Below are 16996 nucleotides of genomic sequence, written 5' to 3'. Positions count from 1 at the left end.
TGTGCCACTCCTCGGGTCATCACAACAAGTCATAACAGGTCCATCGTTCCTCACCTCTGCTCTAGGGAGATGGAGGCTTAGAGTCAGAACCCCAGGCCGTTAAGGCACACAAATTTATTTTCACAAAAGCCCTTAGGAATTTTCCCCTTTCGGCAATGCTGCCAAGGATGGTCAAGGAGCTGACATTGGCTGGGTCCAGCAGCCCAGCTCACGGCCAAGATAGATGTCAGGATCAGATGTTTCTGTTCATTTTATGTCCAGGAAACAGTTCTCAGGATGGAAGGCATCAGAGATGAACGTGTCAACTCATAAAATATTTCTATGGTCTTTTTAGAGTTGCCAACAGAAAGGGAGGGGGGAGCAGTACAGCCGCTTGCAAACTGCAACTGCATTCCCAAAATGTTTTCAAAGATAGTAACTAGGTGACTGAAGTTTCTGCTGCACAAAATTCTGACTGGAGAGCATGATTGATGACTCTTGGCTATGGAGGTGTCCCATTGGAGAATAGGAATTACGATACACCCAGGGGGTGGGGAAAACCAGGGTCAAGGGTGACAATGAATTATGTGTCTCAGAGTCGGCTACACCCAGGCAGTGCTGGCATGTTAATTCCCAATAAATCCTTTTGAAGTTTTGGATGTTTGGCTGGAGACTCACGATTTACATGGGGGTAACTGCCAGAATCCTGATAGAACGCTTTAACAATTTAACACATCCCCCCACTTTTTTTAAAACAACAACAACAACCTACACAAATGGCCTTGTTGGGGAAAGAGCCTCCAGAAGAGTAGCAAAAACACTTCCTTTCTTGAATAGAAAACCACTAGATGATTACGAAGTGGTGGAATAGATCAGGAAATTAAAAATAAAAATCCAGAAACCTATGGAAACCCTGGGTTTCCTGGAAAAAGACAATACAGGTAGTCCTTGACTTACAACCATTTGTTTAGTCGCCTTTGAAAGTTACAACAACCCTGGGAAAAGTGACGGATTAGAGTTTTTCACAGTTATGACCGCTATAGCATTCCCGTGGTCACATGATCAAAATTTGGGCGCTTGGAAACTGGCATGTATTTATGACAGTTGCACTGTCCAGGGGGTGATGTGATCATCATTTGCAACCTTCCCAGCTGGCTTCTGACAAGCCAAGTTAATGGGGGGAGGAGCCAGATTCACTTAATGACTGTGTGATTCACTGAACAACTGCAGTGATTCGCAATGGAAATTTTAGGCTCATTTGTGGGTTGTAAATGTTGTACCTTATCACAGGTGTATCTAGGATGTTGCTAACGGTTGGGCTAAGCTTGAAGGATGCTTTACTTTTTATGTTTTTGTTTATTATTAGATTTATTTTGCATAACTCAAGGTGGTGTACACAATACTTTTGGCCTCCATTTTTCCTCACCATAGAGGAGCTGGGTTGGGTGGAGAATGAGAGACAGAGAGAAAATAGCCCGAAGTCATCAGCTGGAATGCAAAGTCTCTTAGTGTTTAATCTGCTATACTGGTAGTCCTCAGTTTATGACTGCTTGCTTAGTAAACATTTGAAGTTACAATGCAGAGGTGGTATTCAGCAGGTTCTGACCAGTTCTGGAGAACCGGTAGCGGAAATTTTGAGTAGTTCAGAGAACCGGCAAATACCATCTCTGACTGGCCCCGCCCCCATCTCTTCTCTACCTCCCGAGTCCCAGCTGATTGGCTGGGTCTCTTCTTTGGTTGCCCTGCATAGGAGAACGGAGCTGGAAAGCAGGTTAGTGGGGTGAGGAGCAGAGATTCAGCAGGTTCTGACCAATTCAGGAGAACCAGTAGCGGAAATTTTGAGTACTTCAGGGAACTGGCAAATATCACCTCTGATTGGAGATTTTACAATATCCTTCCCCTGTCACGCCCACCAAGCCACGCCATGCCCACCAAGCCACATCCACCAAGCCACGTCCACCAAGCCAAGCAATGCCCACCAAGCAACGGCCACAGGACCGGTTGTAAAAAATTGTGAATCCCACCACTGTTACAATGGATCTGCCTTGGGGCTTCTTGTGTCCCAAATTCAAAGTTCTGACAGTTGCACCTCCATCCTGCCTGCAATTATGTGACTGAACTTTGAGCACAGAGCAATACACCTGCATTTATGGCCAATTATAGTGTTATGCAGTCATGGTTTTGCCAAAAACTGGCTCTTCCAGTGTTTGGTAAAACCACACCCATAGTGAAACCATTGGTTCATTTAACTGTGGGGTTCACTTACCAACATTTGCAAAAAAGATAATAGTAATAGCACTTAGACTTATATATCGCTTCCCAGTCCTTCTGTAAGCAGTTTACAGAGTCCGCCTCTTGCCCCCAGCAATCTGGGTCCTCATTTTACCCACCTCGGAAGGACGGAAGGCTGAGTCAACCTTGAGCCAGTGGGACTTGAACTGCCAAACAGATGGCAATCCGCAGTCAGCAGAAGTAGCCTGCAAGTATTGCACTCTAACCACTGTGCCACCACGGCTCTTGATAATAAAATCGATAATAGAATTGATCAGTGCCATTTTATGATTGTGATGAGCAATCTCCATTACGATTGTAAGTCGTACCACATCGTTATTAGACGTCACAATCTGTGCCACCATTTTTTTCTTGTTTTATGCTTGTCCAGCTCAAAGGCGCAAATTGCAGCTCTCCTGTTTCATAGTGACAGCCTTTTAAGACATTTGTTTTGCAAAAGAAGAGCTGGTTAGATTAGAAAATGATTGGGTCATTAAAAAAAAACACCAGACGTTTAAAAATAGAATAGGAACCAAACCTTTTCAGCACAATTTTGTTTAGCAAAGAAAGAACACAGCCAACTTGAAGGGAAGCCCTTAATCTTAGGATAATAATCAAATAAAAGCAAACAAAATTAAAGATGATTAAATTGGTTATGAAGAGGCTGCTTGCACAAATAATAATTTATGAGTTTCAAGGTAAGTTGTGTTAATAACACCCATCAATATAAACAAACAATAAAGGGCAAATTATTCATAACAAGCTTGCTAGTCATTCACACAGGTAAACTCGGTAGGGAAAATAAAATTTGGAGAAAAATTTGGTTTGGGATATGTTTCGTAACCAGCTTTTTCCATTTTCCTTAGTGCTCCCTCAAGCCGTGTTTCTCAACCTGGCCTACTTTAGCTTGTGTGGACTTCAATTCCCAGAATTCATCAGCCAGTACAAGTAGTCCTCAACTTATGACCACAATGGAGCCCAACATTTATGCAGCTAAGGGAGAAATTCGATGTGCCCCATTTTACGACTTTTGTCACATTTGTTAAATGAATCATGGCAGTTGTTAAATTAGTGACAGGGTTGTTAAGTGAATCTGGATTCCCCATTGACTTTGCTTGTCAGAAGGTCGCAAAAGGGGATCACGGGACCCCTGCCACATCATAAATATGAATCAGTTTCCAAGCATCTGAATTTGGATCGCGTGACCATGGGGATTCCGCAATGCAGAGGTGGGATGCTGCCAGTTCGGCCTGGTTTGGCCGAGCCGGTAGCTCCAAAGATCAGCGGAGACCAAACCAGTTCGCTCCAACGATCTGCTGTTGGGCCCACCCACCCACCTGGGCTCCCAAGCTGACCTTTATTTCCCGCTTTTGAAGCGTAGCTGCTTTGCGTGGCGCAGCAGATTGTCTGCACGTCAGCGGTTGAAACCACAGGGATTGCAGGAGGTGAGTAGGAAAGCCTCTGAGCATCCGCAAAGTGTGCATTTGGTGCACGCGCATGCAAAGTGTACACACACGCAAAGCACACCCACCAAGCCACGCCCACCGAACTGGTGGTAAACCCACTTGGAAACCCAAAGCAGCTGCGCTTCAAAAGCAGGGAATAAAGGTGAGTATGGGAGCCTGGGCGGGCGGGTGGACCCAATAGCAGAGCGGCGGAGAGAACCAGTTCGGTCTCTGCTGCTCATCGTCGCTACCAGCTCAGCCGAACTGGGCCGAACCAGGAGAATAATACCACTACTGTACCTGTGTAGGACAATGTTTGCAAATTATTGTGCTTTGTCATGCCCCTGTTGGAATCTGATTCCGAGGGAGAGGTGGAACAGCTGACAGGGAGTGGGAGTGTGGCTCCAGTGGCTGTGGAGAAAAACGGGGGAAGGGCACAGTCCAGCTGGACATTCAGAGAAAGACCCAGGCCCACCCTCTCTTCATCCTAGAGCACGCAGGGAGGAAGGATAAGGGAGCAACACGGGTTACGGGGGAGGAAAAGGCTCTGATTCTCTTAATTATATGCAAGTGGGAAAACAGGATAAAGAGGGTGTTTGCGCATAGCTCCTTACTGGAAACAAAGTGTGAATTATTTTGGTTTGTCAAGTTTTATCCGAGTTCTGGCGTCCTCTCAATTGTGTGTTTTTTGCTATCTTTTGAAGTCTTCAATCCCTTATCCAGCCCTGTCTCGTTAATTGCTGCAGCGTGGTTTGTGTTGGTTTTTCTTTACAATTTCTATGTACTTTGGGTTGGGACTGAATTTCTTCCCTTTAAAGAGTGTTCTTGGGAGAGCTTTTTCTCCAGCCGAGGATAACTGGACATTGGGAGCCAAGTTGGAGGAATTAAAGGGACTTTACCTATTTTTGTGACTTTGTTGCTTTTGTGCCACGCCCCGGGTTATCACACACTTCCATGTTGAGAAACAGCTGTGTTTCACCTGAACGCGCCTTTCCCCAAAGTCTCTCTCTGGCTACCACAAAGTATTTTTGAGAAACAAATAGAGTAGGTGGAAGATGAGATGCCTTTCAAATAATTAGGATGGCACCTGTTGGCGAAGTTGCATTTTAAGAATCTGTCAGCATTTCTTCTTAAAAATCTCTTTTCAGAGGACTAAAGGTTAATTGGGAAATATTTTTCCACATAGCTAAGTCATTAGAGGAAAAATTTTAGGTGCAGCTTTGCTATAAATAAGGATTGCTTTAGCTGAGTAGAAGACTTTGCGAAGTTTGCGAGTTCTTTTTCTCTAGAATAGTGTTTACAGTATCTAAATCTGCCTACACCAGACACTTGATAGGTAGGAACAATTCAGCAAGATTCTGTCAATCGATCACTTCCTTTTGATTTCAGAACCTTTGGAGACAGGTGACTCACCAGAAGGCTGATTCTCTCATTGTCCTGCACAGTTTCCAATTTTCCCCCCTCATGGCCTTGACCTCGGTATAACTCACATTTACAGTCAACAAAGCTCTTTGAATCAGATCTAATCGTTGCATGCAGTGGAATGAGATGGAAAAATCTTGAGATGACTATGTCTTAAGTCAGATTTCCAACACCGTTTCCCTTCCAGTTGTCTAGACTTCAACTTGCAGGATTTAGAAGTACAGCCAGGAAGATTAAAGGTTATTGAAAACTGATCCACGCATCTGCGGGGCACCCAGGTTGAGGAAGCAGAAGATGTTCTGACCAAGGCTTCCTGAGACACCAACAAACACACAACAACAATCCAAAACCCTTTTATTTTAGTTCAACGGCTGTGAATTATCGTCACTCACAGCCTGTAATGAGTCTCAACCAGTTATAATTAGTCCCATGGAAGTCTGCCATGGGGAGAAGTCTGATAAGAATGCACCTTTATCTTACTTGAAGTGCTGCCAACAACTAAATTACCAGTTCAAAACCAAACGAAGCACAAATTCACCAAACCAACCAAAGCGAACAACATTGCTTCCTGCAAAGGTTCCTAACCCTTTGCACTTCCTTTATATCTTATAGGAGGGGCAATCATCTCCAAGCATTACTCCTGAGTCACCCCTTTTGTCTTAACTGCTCTTGCCTTCTGGCAGCTCTGTGCAAGCGTGCACTGGGAACAGGCTCCCCCTGTTCCTCTGCCTCGCTGCTGTCAGATTCTGGAGACTCCGGAGTCAGTGGCTCCATCTCTGGATCAGACGCAGGACAATCGTCCGAGTCCTCCCCAGACTCCCGAACTTGTCCATGTTCTTCCCCAGTGTCCGATTCTGCTGCCGTCTCCGCAGGCTGCCGGCGGACCACAACAGAAGTGAGTACAGCCAGCAATGGCTGTTAGGAAACCTTAGTCCCCAAAATGTTAACCTAGCCTTTTGTAGATTCGGTGATAGCCCAATCTTTGAGATGCACTCTTTGTTTCTAAGCGAGGCATTTATTAAATGAGTTTTGCCCCATTTTACAACCTTTCATGCCACATCTGTGAATCACTGCAGTCGTTAAGTTAGTAACATGGTCGTTAAGAGAATCTGGCTCCCCCATTGCTTTTGCTTGTCAAGTCACAAAAAGTGATCGCATGACCCAGGGACACTGCAACCGTCATAAATATGGACCAGTTGGTGAGCATCTGAGTTTTGATCATGTGACTATAGGGATGCTGCTACAGTCGTAAGTGTGAAAACTGATCTTCAGTCACTTTTTTCACTGCTGAGATAGATGAGAGACTTCCTTCTAGCACTGATGATGTCGTCTACTATCTCCAAGAAGCTCAGAGAGCACTAAAGATCCCACACTGATGAATCCAACTTATGAGAAATCCTAGTTGTCTTCATGATCAAGAAATCTCCTTCTACGATATCAAACGTGGCCAATCACCCAAAAACGTTCTTAGCAAAAACTGTGGAGTGCAGAAGTCCATCAGTCCTTCCTTTCTGTCAATTATAGTTTCAGGTTTTGGGATGACCTGGGGCGTGGCATGAAGGCAACACAATCAGATAAGCAATAAGAGTCCCTTTATTATCTCCAACTTTGCCCCCAATGTCCAAGTTACCTTATGGCTGGGGAAAAACTCTCCCAGGAACAGCCTTTGACTGCAGAAAATTAAGTCCAAAACATGAGCAACACAAACTGTAACTTAAAGTCCAAGCAAGCCAAACTGAAGTAATTAGGTTGGCAGGGCAGGAGCAAAAATTTCAGACTTGAAGGCACAGCAAAACTCACACAGTTGGGAAGACGCCAGGAACACAGATAAGCCACGACAACACAGGATAAAGTCACATTTGCTCCCAGCAGCCTGCTATACGCAGCCTGCCTTTCTTATCAACTGTCTTCCCAGCTGTGGCTAATGAAGGGAATCAGGGCCCTTTCCTCCCCCGTAAGCCACGCAATCCAGGTTGCTCTCTCCTCTCTTGTTCCTCCCTGCATGCCCTAGAATGAAGAGGGGGTGGGCCTTTGTCTTCCTCTGAACTCCCTCTCCCTTGTTCTACCTCTCTCCTGCTCTGCCCAGCTGGACTTTGCCCTTCCCCAGTTTCCTCCACAGCCAACGGAGCCACAGTCCCATTCCCTGTCAACTGTCCCAACTTCCTCCTTGGATTCAGACTCTTGACAGGGGCATGATAGGTTTTATTTTCTTCTGCTAATTAAATAATGTTTTTTTAAAAAAAAATTGGTCTGGGAACTTGAGTAATTAGCGTTTTTTTTAAAAAATGGCTTGACATTCAGCATGTAATTGCTGCAGGAACCGTTCATTTATCTTAACATTTTTTAGCCGGGCTCATTGAGAAAAGCACTTGATTTATAGAGAAGAATCACATATTCCTTTGTGGTTCTTATCCACTCCAACCAGTTAATGATTTGGCATTCCATCATCGCCGCCACCCCCAAGTTCTTTCCTGCTCCCACATGTCATGCCTGCTCAGCATTGTCCATCTGTCACTTCTTGAAAAGCAGCTCCAGTGAACAACGGTCCTCCATGGCGTCTCTCCATTGTCTGCTGCAGCGGGTGGAACAATGAGTTCGCCTCTCAGGTCATGTTCTCGCAGCAGAAGCGTTTGCCTTTTATTTCTTTGCAGATCAGCCTGGAACTTTACAACACGGAGTTGGAGACTCTCTCTGCTTTCTCTCTCTTTCTCTCTCCCCTCCTCCCGTTGGAAGAGCAGGCTTCATTGAGTCTTTTTTCGCCCCTCCTCCCATCCTCTGTCTTTTGTTTATGACTTTGGAAATGAGTTGTTTGCTCATTGTTTGAGCTCCTCAGTATACAGGTAGCTCTCAACCACTCTTGGAATATTGCATCCAGTTTTGGTCGCCATGATACTCATATCAAAAGACCGAAGCGCCAGAGTTCACCGTAACAGCATTGCCAAAAAGGCATTAAGAGTTGTATACCTAATCTTCTCCCCTTGTAAGGCTGCGACAGGTCAGGAGTGGGTGTTGCTCTTGTCCTAGCTGCTTGGATTGAGTTTGTCTAAAAGGCTTATTAGCCTAACTCCACCCACTCTGGGTAGCTCCTCCTAGCTTTTGACTCAGTCCTCAGCCAGGACGGACACAAGTGACTGCCTCTCCTGCCTTTGGAATTTTTTCTCCAAAGGGTAATGTTGAATTGCTAACTAGGGCATACAAAACCTTTGCTAGACCAATACTTGAATCATCTGTCTGGAATCCGCACTGTATATCGGACATTAATACAATTGACTGAGTCCAGAAGTATTTCGCGAGAAGAGTACTACACTCCTCTGCTCACAACAGAATACCCTACACCACCAGGCTTGAAATTTTGGACTTGGACAAGCTAGAACTATGCCGCCTACAGTTGGACTTAAGTGTAGTATACAAAATTATCTGCTATGATGTCCTACCAATGAATGACTACTTCAGCTTCAACTGCAACAATACAAGAGCACACCACAAAACTCACTGTTAACCGCTCCAAACTTGATTTCAGAAAGTACGACTTCAGCAACAGAGTGGTCAATGCCTGGAATGCACTACCTGACTCTGTTGTTACATCCTCTAACCCCCATCCTTTAACCTCAAACTATCCACTATTGACCTCATGCCATTCCTAAGAGGTCTGTAAGGGGTGTGCATAAGCGCATAAGCGCACCATCGTGCCTACCTTCCCTGTCCTATTGTCCCCATCTTTTCGTACCTGTTTCCTGCATTCTTACTCATGTTTATACTTATACCTATCATCTTGTAAGCGATTGACAAATCAAATAAATAAATGATATAATATAGATGCTGAGACTTGGTTGCAGAGAAGAGCAACCAAGATAATTAGAGGACTGGTGGCTAAGACATACGAAGAACTGTTGCAGGGATTGGGTATGTCTAGTCTACTGAAGAGAAGGACTAGAGGTGTCAAGATACATGAATACAAACAAAACAAAAAATATTTTTTAAAGCTTATTTAAAAGCAAACTACTCTCTAAACTAAATAAGAACATTCAATTACCGACACTCCTTGACTTAACGACTACAATTGAGCCCAAAATTTATGTTGTTAAGTGAGACATTTGTTAAGTGACTTTTACACCATTTCATGACATTTCTAGCCATAGTCATTAAGTGAATAATTGCAGTTGTCAAGTTAGTAATACAGTTGTTAAGTGAACCTGGCTTCCCCGTTGACTTGAAGCTCCATTGAAGCTCACAAAAGCTGCCTACATGACCCCAGGATACGGTGACCGTCACAATTATGAATCAGTTGCCAAGTGTCTGTATTTTCATCATGTGACCACAAGGATGCTGCAACGGTCATAAGTGTGAAAAAGGGTCATGTCACTTTTTTCAGTGCCATTGTAACTTTGAACCATCACTAAACAAACTATTGTAAGTCGAGGACTGCCTATGTAACAATCATGACCTCCAGATAAATATTTTTTTTCAATTCAGTTTTTAAACCACACAACATCACATTGGCTAGTTTTTCCATTACAAGTAGTCCTTGACTTATGACTTACGATCATTGAAGTTATGGTTATGAGGACAGCCTGGTCACGTGACCACATTTTGGCTGCCGGGCAACCAGCCTGCATTTATTTGCAACATCATACGCTCATGGGATTGATTTACAACATTTTTTTGCTAGAAACTGGCATTTCCAGCAAAAAAGTGGCCCAGAGCAAACAACGGCTTTGCTTAGTGACCGCTGAGTTTGCTTAATAACTGCTGTGTTTGCATAATATTGCTGTGTTTTAGCAGTGAGGGTGAACCTTTTCAGCACCGAGTGCCCAAACCAGAATGTGCTTGCATGCTTGTGCATATGTGCATGCCGGAGCACCGGAAACCCGAAGACCAGCTCGCTGGTGTGCGCATGCCTGTTTTGGGAGCATTTTTGGTCTGTTTCCAGGCCACTTTTGGAGGGGCCAAAAACAGCCTGAAAAATAGACTGAAAACAGCCGGGAAAACGGCCTGAAAAACAGCCTGATTTTTGGCTGGTTTTGGGGCCGTTTTCTGGCACTCTGGCACCAGCGACATGCCCACAGAGAGGGCTTTGCATGCCACCTCTGGCACGTGTGTCATAGGTTCGCCATCACAGGCTTAGGGTCTGACACAAAAATGGTAGTAAAATCAAGTCAGTTGCATGATGACCTGCTTTAAAACCATCATGACTTTTTGAATAGAATAGAATTGTTGGACAGTGTGATTGGACACACAAGTATGATTGGACACACAAGGAATTTGTCTTTGGTGCAAATGCTCTCAGTGCACATAAAAGAAATGATGCATTTGTCAAGTCAAGAATCATAAGGTACAACACTTAATGATAGTCATAGGATACAATAAGCAATAAAATCATACTAGGAAACAGTCAATATAGATCATAAGGATACAAGTGACAAAGTTACAGTCATGCAGTCACAAGTGGGAGGGGATGGGTGATAAGGAGTGATGAGAAGATTAACAGTAATAGTAGTGCAGACTTTGTAAATAGTTGGACAGTGTTGAGGGAATTATTTGTTTAGCAGAGTGATGGCGTTCGGGAAGAAAACTCCTTGTGTCTAGTTGTTCTGGAGTGCAGTGCTCTATAGCGTCGTTTTGAGGGAAGGAGTTGAAACAGTTTATGTCCAGGATGTAAATATTTTCACAGCCCTCTTTTTGACTCCTGCAGTATACAGGTCCTCAGTGGAAGGTAATGGTTTTTTCTGCAGTCCTAATTACTCTCTGAAGTCTGTGTCTGTCCTGTTGGGTTGCAGAACCAGGCAGTTATAGAGGTGCAGATGACAGACTCAATCATTCCTCTGTAGAACTGGATCAGCAGCTCCTTGGGCAGTTTGAGCTTTCTGAGTTGGCGCAGAAAGAACATTCTTTGTTGTGCTTTTTTGATGACGTTTTTGATGTTAGGTGTTCATTTTAGGTCTTGTGATATGATATTTGAAGGTCTCTACTGTTAATACTGTGTAGTCTAGTATTGTAAGAGGTGGTAGTATGGGAGGGTTTACCACCGTAATTCCCAGACTCAGTTATAGTTGTAAGTTGGGGACTGTGAAGTGCCAGCTCTAAAGCTGAGACTATATACATTTCATCAACCCAATCTTTGATAATGGGAATATGTGTATCATTCCAGGAATACATGATGGTCTTTTTGGCCTTGCTCCAAGCATAATAAACCCCAAAGGTTCTTCATAAATAGACAGATTCCAGATTTTTTAGAATATGTTTTTTTGTAGCACGTTGACATCTTTTAAATCTTGACTGGCTTCCAAGGAGCAGATTTATCATAATACGAAACTACCAAAGAAAAAGATTGAAGCAGGTTGCGGCGCTCGTTCTCACCCAGCCAGCTGAAAAACATTATGATAGCAAGTTTGATCTTTATAAAGATGGAGAGGAGCCAGATCCCTCAGCCAGAAAAGAGTGCCAATTGTCTACTAGGTGTAATGGGAAGAAAAACTAAACACTAGGTAGGGGGGTTAAAAATTATCTCCCCTCCCCCTGGTGTGTGTGTGTGTGTGTGTCAGAAAGAGAGAGAGAGAGAGAGAAATAAAATTGATTTGTTTATTCATGAACTGGAATAGAGCTTAGTAACAAAGTCAGCCAATGAGAGCTGAATTGAGGGCTGAAACTTAAAGAGAGGTTCCGGGCCTGGTTTATCTCTGTTCTGTGCTCAGCTCTAAAGTGAGAGAGAAACTAGCTTGCTTGCTGAAAACTAGAGCACTGCTCTGAACCTGTAACACGTCTGCTTCTGTTTGAATTTGCTCCATGTTGGAGAAATCTACAACTCATATTGTAAAATTTACTTTATGTGTTTATAAAGAAGTTAAATAAAGCCTCACCTCTCTGTGTTTACTTTTCTGGCGCTGAATTTACGCTGCAATGCTCTGAACATGATTAAACATGATACTTTCTCAATGTTGTACATATTACTTATCCATGTTCTTGGGTTTCTTACAAATTGTCAGGGGCAAAAACCATACATTAAGTTGCAGTTCTAAAAGGATTTGTTGCTCAGCAATAAAGAATCGGATCAACTAGTACAGTACAGGTAATCCTCAACTTATAGCCATTTGTTTACTGACCATTCAAAGTTACAATGGCACTGAAAAAAACCACTATCCTGTCAGAGCTGAAGAAGCTCCTTAGATGAGAAGCGAAACATCTTCAAAAGGAAAAAAAAAACCAGAAAGTCCAGTTGCCTCCTGAAAAAGCACCTTTGGGACAATCATGACCTAGATGATTGAGTGTTGTGGTTCGCCGGCAGCCTGTGCAGACTGCAGCGGAATCGGACAGTGGGGAAGAATGGGGACCAGTCCAGGAGTCTGGAAAGGACTTGGACGAGGGTTCTGCGTCCAATGCAGAGATCGGGCCAAGACCATCTGGGAATGGGGTGCTGACTCCGGCGCCTCCAGAATCTGACAGCAGCAAGGCAGAGGAACAAGGGGGGCCAGTTCCCAGTGCGCGTGTACGCAGAGTTGCCAGAAGGCAAGAGCAGCTGAGACAAAAAGGGCAACTCAGGAGTAAGGCTTGGAGGTGATTGCCTCTCCCATAAGATATAAAGGTAATGCAAAGGTGAAGAAACCTTTGTAGGAAGCAAAGTCGTTTGTTCTGTTTGGATTAATCCTTGAAGCTCTGTGTGCACTTTGTACTTGGGTTGGTTTTGTATAGCTCATTTGGCACTGTAGTCGTTGACAGCAATTCAAAGGAGAGAAAGGTTGGGTGCTTATCTCGAGGAACTATTTGGGACTCATTACCGGCTGGGAATGAACATAATTCCCAGTTTTGAAATAAAACAAGAGTTGTTTTACATAAGCGTGTGCATAATTATGGTCTCAGGAAGCCTTGGTCAGAACACTGAGAATGGATGACTGTTTTTCATACTTATGACCGTTGTAGCATCCCCGTGGTCACGTGATCAAAATTTGGATGCTTGGCAACTGGTTCATATTTATGACAGTTACAGGGTCCCGTGGTCATAGGAATCAACTTTTGCGACCCTCTGACAAGTGAAATCAATGGAAAAGCCAGATTCACTTAACGAATGTGTTCCTAATTTTGCAATTGCAGTGATTCACTTAACAACTGTGGCAAGAAAGATTGCTAAATGGGGGGAAACTTGCTGTCAGCCTTCAAGAATCCTTCTTCTGTTTATATTTCTGACTGCCATAGAAAGGGGGGGGGAGAGAAGAATAATTGGACTTTGTGGGGGGAAAGAGTGCTGGATGTTTGAGTTGATTTGTTAAAGTTGGGGTGTTTTCTTGATTATGCTTACTTGCTTACTGCGCAGATGTAGCCCCTTATCTGCCTAAGCCAAGGTCAGCCATCTTGGCATACCAGATGTCGGAAACACCACCTGAAGATTCACCCACATAACATTATACACACCTCAGATTGGAGGGCCAGTTTGAACTATTGGGGGTGGGAACATGGGGTAACTTTCTATATGTGATTTTCGCACCTATTGCTTCAGATCCTGTATTCTTCTGATGCTACCACTTCAATTTTCAGTAAAAATCCTTTTCTCTATAACAATGGAATCTAAGGTTTTCTTTCTTGGATTTTGAATGGAGCCTCTCCTGACGCTTGCTTTACAACTATCTTGCTTAGCAACACACATTTTGGACTTAATTGTCATCATAAGCCGAGGACTACCTGTGTAGGTTTTGCTAGGGGGAAGATATGGTGTGTATAATGTCTCAGTCACTGGCTTAATTTTTGTTTTGTTTTCCTCTCCCCATTTTAGGACACTTCAATTCTTGATTCATCACAGAGGGGGATGGAAAATTCTTCCGTGGCTTCTGCCTCTTCTGAGGCAGGAAGCAACCGGTCACAAGAAATTGAGGAGTTGGAAAGGTTCATCGATAGCTACGTTTTGGAATATCAAGTCCAAGGCTTGTTGACAGAAAAAACCGAAGGAGATGAAGAGAACGAGAAAACACAGTCCAATATCTCGCAGGTGGGTGACAGACCTGGAGTGGCTCATTCCCACTGGCTTAAAAACACAAAAGGAGGCATAGTGAGAAGAATAACAATCAATGTAGAACTGAATAAAATCAGATATTATTACTGAATAATAATATCTGATGTTTTTCAGATACAGTGGAAGCACAACCGACTGTGCATGTGTGGGCAAAAATTACATGGACTGTGCATGCACGGAAGGGGAAATCGGCATGGAAAGGGAATCTGCCACGGGCAGGTTTGTTTGCCACCCGATTTTTGAATCGTGACCCGATTCAAAAATCGGGTGGATTTTTTTTTGGTTGGAACCCAATTGGGTGGATTTTTTTTGGTCGGAACCCAATTTGATCACAAACAGAAGCGTTCGCGACCCGAGGTTCCACTGTAGTTCCAAGCTGTGTGTTTTAAACCAGGCATGGACACCATTTTAACAAACAATGAAGCTTGTTTTGAGACTGCAGAGGCATAATCAATGATGGTATCATTCTTGAACTGCAAGATGAGCAGCAAATAAATTTATTAATAATAATTAATAGTAATAGATCAGTCACTGGGCTGGGTTTGGGGCAAATCTTCCAGGTCTCTAGGAAGACTTTTTTAGGAATAAGAATCAAGAATGATGTATTTGGCAGATCAGTCACCCAAACTCAAACCTGACTCGAGAACTTCTAAGGGGCATAATTTTAGCCCCCAATTACTTTCAGTTACCGGAAGGCCACACGTAGATCATTGGCTTCCTATAGGTGGCTTTTAAAAGCCAATGTGATCTAACGGAAAGGGTGCTGCATTAGAAACTGGGAGACTATGAATCCTCCCTTAGACATGAAATTCTGCTGGGTGACTTTGAGCCAATCACCAGGAGATTCTGAGTTCTAATCCTGCCTTAGGCATGAAAGCTGACTGGCTGATTTTGAGCCAGTCTCAGAAGATGGTGATGCTTTTTATTCCTGCCTTAGGAATAAAAGATGGCTGGGTGATTTGGGGCCAGTCTCTCCCTCCCTCCTCCACCTCTCCTCCCACTCCCCCAATGGTGGGATTCAAATAATTTAACAACCGGTTCTCTGCCCTAATGACTGGCTGGGTGGGTGTGGCCAGGGTGTGTGACAGGCAGCACTCAGGGTTGCCATCTGGCGCTCCGGCCAAATTCGAGAAATCTGGCCGTATTTCTATCTGCTTGGCCGTGAAAATGATGTCTCCGGCCAAATTTATTTGGCCGGAAATTTGGCCGCACGAAAGTTGCTTGGCCGTGAAATCAGCCAGATGGCAACCCAGCCGCTCCTTCCTCGCGCATGCGCGTCACCATGAGCAAAAGGAGGACAAGCGCGCCTCTGGCGCCTCTTCCTTGCGCATGCGCGTCACCATGAGCAAAGGAGGACGAGCGCGTCCCTCTCAGTTCTCCGACATGCCCGCTTCCTCTCAACTCCCGTCACACACCCTTCGGGACCTTGGCGCCCGACCACACCCCCTTCCTGCCTGTGACCCGAGCAGGGGCGACTCCTCCTCCATCAACACCACACCCATTCCTATTACGGCTCGCTCCAACGCCACGCCTCGGCTTCCCCACCCATCCCGAGCTCTTCCTTCCTCGCGCATGCGCATCACCATGAGCAAAAGGAGGACAAGCGCATCCTCTGGTGCTCTCCTTCCTCGCGCATGCGTGTCACCATGAGCAAAAATAATTTGGCTGAATTTGGCCGTATTTTGACTTGAGTTTGGCCGCAGAGCCAAACTGCGATCTGGCAACCCTGGCAGCACTTGGCCTCCCTGGGAGCAAAAATGGGCCATGGGAGGGGCTGTGCCACAACCAACCCTGCGCCCCATTTTGGGCCTAGTAGGCCTCCCTGCAGCAGCCTCCTGAGAGCAAAAATGAGCTGTAGGGAGACTCCTGGAAGGCCATGGAGGGGAGGGGCCAGCTTACAATTTTAACAACCAGTTCGGCCAAAGTGGTATGAACCGTTTGAATCCCACCATTACCCGTCTCCTTCCTCCTCCCTCTCCCCAACTCACTTCATAATTTTATTGTTGTAGGCAAAATAGAACATGACTCATTTTGTGTTCCATTTGAGTTATAGGAAAATAGAAACCGGATATATTTTATCTGACTTTAGCCTTGTTTAAAACTGTGGACTCTCATCCAAATGCTAATGAACTCTGAGCCCACTTAGCTTCTTTAGATCAACCACCGTTGGTTAGATATGCCACCTATCTGGCGACAATCTGGAGAGGCTGTGCAATTTCTTTGCTGCGCCCCATTCGAGAACCAGCTCGGCCAGACCCTGCTTAGCTTTTGTTGTGGTTAGCCGGCAGCAGTGAGGAGGAGGTTCCCGAGGAGCCTGTGCTAAGTGCGAGTGAGCGCAGGATGATTTGTAGAAGAGATCAGCTGGAGCAGCACAGGTGACTCGGGAGTAAGAATGCAACGTAATGGCCCCTCCCTTCAGAGAATATAAGCCTGGTTTCAAAGGGTTTTTTGCTTTTGCAGAAAGCAAAAACATTCGAAGAACTCAACATTGTGTGTAGAGACTCCAGCTAATCTGAAGAATTCTGTCAAGGCTTTTCTGGCTGGACTAATTGGCCGCAAGCCATCTTTTATCTACAAAGAAGTTTATTCGTAGATTAAAGCTGTGAAGGTTTGAGTTACTGAGTTTGTTTGAGATTTTCTTGCTGGTAACAAGGTTGGGTCAGAACAGCTTTCAACTTCCAGTAAGATTGGCCAGGTGAAGTCACCTGTTGACACAGGTATATTCTGTGATACAAGGTGTGAAAGAAAGGGTGTTTTCTCTCCAACCTGCCAGCAAAAGCCAACTCTCTCATTCCCATCTCGGTGCATTGCTCTCACTTATTTTGTTCTTGCTTCAGTCAGAATGTATTAATTTGTTCATTCATCAAATTTATATAGCTGT

At 44.4% G+C, this 16996-nt stretch overlaps 1 protein-coding gene across 2 annotated transcripts in view; it reads left to right on the top strand.

The window, feature by feature from the left end:
• Window positions 1-16996, top strand: part of CTIF (cap binding complex dependent translation initiation factor) — a 175690-nt gene that overhangs the window by 27988 nt on the left and 130706 nt on the right. For both annotated transcript variants that reach the window (XM_087958673.1, XM_087958674.1), the window contains exon 2: window positions 13879-14091. In XM_087958673.1, coding sequence (XP_087814799.1) covers window positions 13912-14091 — 180 coding nt within the window. In that variant the 5' untranslated portion in view covers window positions 13879-13911. The remainder of the gene's footprint in view (window positions 1-13878; window positions 14092-16996) is intronic.

This window comes from Notechis scutatus, chromosome 2 (genome assembly GCF_049901735.1).
Source record: "Notechis scutatus isolate UNSWTSFEM ecotype Mainland chromosome 2, rNotScu1.2, whole genome shotgun sequence".
Lineage (NCBI taxonomy): Eukaryota > Metazoa > Chordata > Lepidosauria > Squamata > Elapidae > Notechis > Notechis scutatus.
This window is presented reverse-complemented; position numbering and strand designations above follow the sequence as displayed.